At 40.9% G+C, this 6267-nt stretch overlaps 1 protein-coding gene across 1 annotated transcript; it reads right to left on the bottom strand.

Annotated features, from left to right (window-relative positions):
- Positions 1-4179: 4179 nt before the first annotated feature.
- On the bottom strand, positions 4180-4512 carry LOC139707697 (small cysteine and glycine repeat-containing protein 5-like). The gene has a single exon (XM_071619347.1). It carries the CDS (start codon positions 4510-4512, stop codon positions 4180-4182), a length of 333 nt encoding a protein of 110 aa, XP_071475448.1.
- Positions 4513-6267: the final 1755 nt, after the last annotated feature.

Raw genomic sequence — 6267 nt, 5'->3', positions numbered from 1 at the left:
ACCCAGTCTGTGATGTTATTATTAGAAACAGAAAACAGATTAATACATGTGGTCATTTAAAAGTTTCTAAAATGTAAATATTTAACAACAAGGGTATTTATCCATGATTAAACATTAGGTTAAAAATCGGGTCACAAAACTATACATTCATAATGCTTTTAATTTTATTATATAAATGCACAAGAAATAGTGCCATATAAATTAAAGGGGAAAGAGGGTATTAGCAATGGAGGAACCTGGTGGACATCATGCTAGTTGGGAGGTCACACTGAACATCCCCAGTAATGGAATAAACTGACACTACACACTTCTTGATGTGATCCACAGAGAAAAATACACCAACTGCATCACATTCCCACAAAAATGCTGAAGTGGAATCTGATCACGAGGAAACAACCATAATATCCATATCAAGAATTATTTTCCAAAACACAAGTCACAGGGGCAAAAAATACAATGTTGGAGGACCATTCTAGATTAAAGCTGACTAAAAATACCTCTTTGACTGGATCCAGGGTGAAACATTATTACAAATACAGATGTAAACTATAGGACATTCCTGGGATAATTGGGGAAATTTCAGGTCAATTGCATATTACATAGTAGAAAGTGTCACTTAAATTTCTTGAATTTGATCCTTGTTTTGTGATTCTATATAGGACAGTATCCTTGGGAGATATATACAAAAACTTTTAGGAGTGAATGTCATTTCTGTAACTTACTCTCAAGTGGGAGAGAGAACAAAAAATATATGGCAGAATGTTCCCACTGATGAGCTGAACTAAATGGCATACCTGGTGTGAATGTAATGTTCTTTGGACTTTAATGTGGTTTTGAGATTCTACAAAATAAAAATATTGGGTAAAAATAAAGCATAGGGAAGTGATGGAAGGCTAGATGATAAAATGGTTCAGGTGGTTGTCACAGACATGTTCATTTTCTCCTTTTTTAATTTCCATAAAGAAAACACTTTAAAATTGTTTATAATGAACTTGCTATGTTAAATTCATGAAAAAAAAAAACTTTTAAAGAAAGATGGGAAAGGCTTTTTATCCTCCCCATTTTTCCCTTCCAGTACGCCAGGTCAGTTTCTGTAGGTAACAACAGGTGGCTTGGGAGCAAGGTAGGGGTTGGTGTTCAGGTGCAGCGCCACCTCCAGGATTCGGGAGGACCTTACTATCCAAAACCTTCTGGAACAGCCCTCACATCTGCTTGTTGAGTGTGTTTTGGGATGAGTCTCTCTCAACTGGATAGTTTTCTTGGGAATCTAGGTGTGGTCTAACTCCCTGACCTAAGAGGATCTTTTGGACAAAATCTATAAGAATTTGAAAACCTGCAAAGAATAAGATTAGGATAAAACCTAATCCATTTAACAAAAATCTTTTGACTGAGCCAACTTGAAAAACAAGAATTCCCTTACTTCCTCCCGTGTGGCTTTACTTTCAAAGGATGGAGACGGTAAAACACTGAGGTCTTTGGCTAATAGAAGGTCAAGAATGTGTACCCCTCCCCACGGTGAAGGCAGCCCCCATTGCTGCCACTGCTGCTGTTTTTGCCTGGATCCCCTCAGCTGGTATGTGTGCTTCAAGAGACCCCCAGAGGTCACCCCGGAGCACTACCCTCCCTGGTGAGTAGCTCTTGTTTCTCAGAGTGACCTAGTGACAACACAAAAGTGCACAGGATGTTCATGGCCTCTGAAACCGGTGGGCTTCCCATGAGGCAAGCGCTCCATTCTTCCTGAAGTCTTTCTGAACCCCTTTTTGCCCCCCATACAGCATCTCACATGCACCTCACTGGGTAAAGCTTTCATTTGAGTATGTGTCATGATGTTTTTGGATAAATTTCTATTTACACAAATGATATCACACACAATCCACTTCTTTCTTCCATCTCACACCATTTCTTCTTTCTTAGAGATCTGGCTCACTCTTTCTGACAACTGTGTGATAATCCCTTGTATGGCTGTGTCACCCATTTAATCTGGCTCTAGTAACAGCCAATTAGGATTTCCCTAGTCTTTTATTCTATACACTTCAATGAATAAGAAACAATGCCTTTGTCCAGGATGAGAAAGTTCTGAAATGAAAGTCATGTGCTTTTCCTCTTAAATGTACAGATGAACATATTGCTGTCCCAGGGAATCTCTCATTTAGCATTCTTACCAAAATGGTAGAGAGGGCATTGACGATTTTTCCGGGTCCTTGTTGACAGTTTGTGATCCATTTCCAAAAAATCAAGTGGTGGGGACTGAGAAAGAAATTGTTCAAGGGACATGTGAAGAAAGGGTGCCTGGGGGCAGGAAAGATGATGGACTGAGATGGACATCATTACCCTGGGTATGTGTATGACTGCACATATGGTAAGACGCTACATCATTTACAACCAGAGAAATGGAAAGTTGCACTGCAATTGTGTCCAATGAATCAAAATGCATTCTGCTGTCATAATACCTAATTAAAATAAATTAATTAATAAAAAAGAAAAAAAACTAACACTTTAATAATAATACATTAAAAAAATAAAGGGCATGTGTAGGACGAGCTCTCTATAGCCATGTCCTTTTAGTGCAGGATTGCTGTGGTGTTGTCCATGACACTGCCCTCCTAAACACTTCATTGTTGCAAAAAGGATGGCAGACAGAGCTCACATGAAAGCTTCAGAGCTCCAAAGGCTGATTTGTTTACATAGAATGTGAAAATGAAATTCTAAATCAGGAGCAGGGTTGTGTTCTGTTATAGAGAACATTCAGATTGTAGGTAGACCTGGACTTGGCTAAAAATCTGGGGGAATCCATCTTTTGTGACTAAACTAAGTTTTAAATTCAATTACAGAATTCCCTTTGTCAAAAAGATACCTTTCCCAAGTTGAATTTAAATTATATGGGAAATCCATATTTTTATTAGAATTATTTTTTCCTATGAGGAAATATGCATGAATAACAAGGGCAGAAATTCTGATGCCCAAGGTGGATTTTGTCATTTGTGTGTGTATGTGTGTGTTTTTGTGTGTTTACACCTCCACATGCACACATGGCTATTATTATAAGTTAATTTACCCTTTTTGAAAAAAAGAAATATTTCAGGTCTCAATATAGATGCAAAACAGATGAAATATTAAAAATTTAATGATTTTTTTTTTCTTTCTTTTTTTTTTTTTGGTACCAGGACTTGAACCCAGGGATGCTTAACTACTGAGCCACATCCTCAGTCCCTGTTATTTTTTTATTTTAAGATAGATTTTGCTAAGTTGCTTAGGGCCTTACTAAATAGCTGAGGCTGGCTTTGAATTTGCAATCCTCCTGCCTCAACCTCCTCAGCCTTTGGGATTACACGTGTGTGCCTCCACGCCTGGCAAATGTTGATTGATGTAGATCTGCCATTACAAAAGTCGTTCAAATTCACAGTAAATTCATGTGATACAAAAATTATTTCCTCTCTACTCAATATTGAACCTCTATCCTTTCTCAGAAGTAGTTACCAAATAAGAGACTTTTGTGAGTCAATATTTTAAGGTTAATTTAGTATCATTTATTTATTAGACATTGAAAGATTGTGGAAATACAATGCAGCAACAGAGAAATCAGGAATCCACTGTACTCACAGTCAGGAAAGGTAGATGTTGGTATACAGAAGCCATAAACACATGCTAGGAGCAAAATATTGAGAATCTAGATCCCATTGGTCTAGATCCCATAGGGTTGGTGTTCAGGTACAGAGAGGCACTTGTATCTTTGAATGTAACTGGTCATACTGGTTTCGACACTCTTCAATTGGGAAGGATCACACAAAACCAAGATTCAAAGACAGAACTAGAAGAGATCAGTCCCTCACAGCAGGGCTGGTGGGTCTGGAAATAGCAGACAGGACCAAAATCAAGAATCATCCCCCATCCACAGCTACAGACTCCCCTAGGGCAGCCCATTGAGCAGCATCTAAGTGCCTCAGTCCCGACAGAAGTATTGCCAGGAGGTTTTCTACCTTTGTTCTGGATGACATTGTAGAAGATATCCCTGAGACTATAAAAATGAAAATGACTTCTTAAGCTACAGAGCGGGAACGTCAAGGAGAAATGTGCCATAAAGCCCAGGTGACAGGGAGATAGCAGGGAGCAGCCAGGAGGGGAAGGGTTCTGAGCAATGAGAAGCAGCTGACTCCCAGCAGCTCCTGCAGACCCACCCACCTAGCAGCAGCATTGCTTCTTGCAGCCACACTTCTGCTGGCAGCAGCACTTCTGCTGGCAACAGCCCTTCCCACAGCCACAGCCACAGGAGCCACAGCCACAGGAGCCACAGCCACAGGAGCCACAGCCACAGGAGCGGCAGCAGGTGCGGCGGCAGCAGCACACAGGGGTGCTGCAGCAGCCCCCACAGCAGCCACGGCAGCAGGGGCAGCAGTTGGAGCAGCAGCCGACTCGGTAGCATCTGCATGTGGTGCAGCTGTTGCAGCTACCACAGCCACCACAGCCACCGCAGCCACCGCAGCCACCACAGCCTCCACAGCCAGAGCAACCCATGTTGTCAGTAGAGAGGACTCAGGTGCAGTGAGAAGACTCAGGAGAGGAGAGTCAGGTCTGGTGCCTCCTTCTGCTGGGGGACACCCTTATATACTGCCCCTATCCCCTTCATTTTTAGCCCAGTTTCTATGGAAGGCTCTCACAAGATCTATTATTCACTTCCTTCTTCAGTTTACTTGACATAACATTGCTATTTAAAGACTGCACAACAATCTTTATTATAAAGTCTTTGACTTTTCTGGTATGAATGTAATAATTGTGTTGGTTTTTGGTTCAGAAGTAGAAAATCAAAGGCCAAAATATAGGAAAAAGGAGTCCTTGCCCCTGCCAGTGCTGACCGAGTCTCAGCCGTGGGCCACTGTAGACATTTCATGAGTGTCTCATGCATGCAGTCAAACTTCTCAGGTCATTGGACATTGGAAATGGAGAGTAAGAAGGATCCCTCCAACCCCTTGGTTGATGAGAAATATATCAAGTGAGTCATTTTAAGGTTTCTTTCTCTAGTTTTTAAAATGTAAGCTTATGAAGCAGATACCCTGGTAAACCCAGGGACACCAGCGTTCTGTGGGAAGCACAGCCCCCGTAAAGCCAGGTCATCCATGATCCTGAACCTGCCATGTCACCAACCGGAAATCCCCAACCAATGGGAACTCTCCGGGAATCCCCTCGAGAACTCCAAAGTAGCAGGCCGAGGTGGACAGCAGGGGTCTAATACACACAGCTTAACATAACCATTATCATCTCAATGGCTTGCTGGCGTCACCTCTCAACCACTCTGTTGTGGCAAAAATGCCATGCGTCATTCGGACTCGGCTATGGCTCTCAGCAGTAAACCCCCAGGCTTCTTCAGTGGGTTGCCTGTAGGACCTGAATTGGGTAGTCCTTAAATTCCAAAGGTGGTAAAGCAAGTGCATACCCCTATGGGCCAATCCTCATATGCACAGGCTTCCTGGGACAGGAAATGGAAGCCTGGCAGGTAGAGTCAGCAAAGCACTGCAGATGAGCATCCATCAGTGCATGGACACCGAGTCCCAGCTACAGTACATGTCAGAGAGGTATGAAGTGACCAGTCACCAGATGGAACTTTTTAAAATTTTTGTTTTCTCAACTATTTAACAGAAAAACAGCAAATAGTTGCCTTGCCCTTAGCAGATAACTTAGGACTCATAAAATTTATTTTTAGCATCTGACATCACACAATTATTTTAATATAGTTTTCAATAATCAAGCAGTTCTGCTGAATGAAGGATCTCAGGCAGTCAGAAAAAGAATATCTGTGTTTTAAGATGAGATAGAATGTGATATGTAAATATGTAAATATGATTTGAAATTAGGAGTGCCTACTCTGTACCATTTGTTTATGGTTTTTTTTATTAATTCTTTCAAGAGCATTGTCCTAATTTTGGGGTGTGAGGAATTATTATGTGGAGAAAATGTTTTGTCTAACCTGTGATGATTAGGAAGTATAAATGGAAACACAGAGCTTTTACTTGATTAGATTCAGACTCTCATGCTATAGAAAGAATTATTTAAAATATATTAGGCATTTATTATATCCACTGAATACTCACATTGTGCCAGGTACTATTCAAAGCTCCAGAACAAAACGTACATACATTTACGTTCTCATGGACCCAAATGTCTTGGAAATATGTTCTAATCTAAATATAGAGTTAAGAAATGAGGAAAAGTTAAATCTAGCAATGGTGAGAGTCATCAAGGAAGGATGCACGAGGCCTCATGAGGTCTTTTATG

Source organism: Marmota flaviventris, chromosome 11, assembly GCF_047511675.1.
Source record: "Marmota flaviventris isolate mMarFla1 chromosome 11, mMarFla1.hap1, whole genome shotgun sequence".
Classification (NCBI taxonomy): domain Eukaryota; kingdom Metazoa; phylum Chordata; class Mammalia; order Rodentia; family Sciuridae; genus Marmota; species Marmota flaviventris.
Note: the sequence above shows the minus strand (reverse complement) of the source record. Positions and strands in the feature narration are given on the sequence as shown.

Coding starts and splice junctions, on each gene's coding strand:
- LOC139707697 (XM_071619347.1), bottom strand. CDS start 4,512: ATGGGTTGCTCTGGCTGTGGAGGCTGTGGTGGCTGCGGTGGCTGCGGT.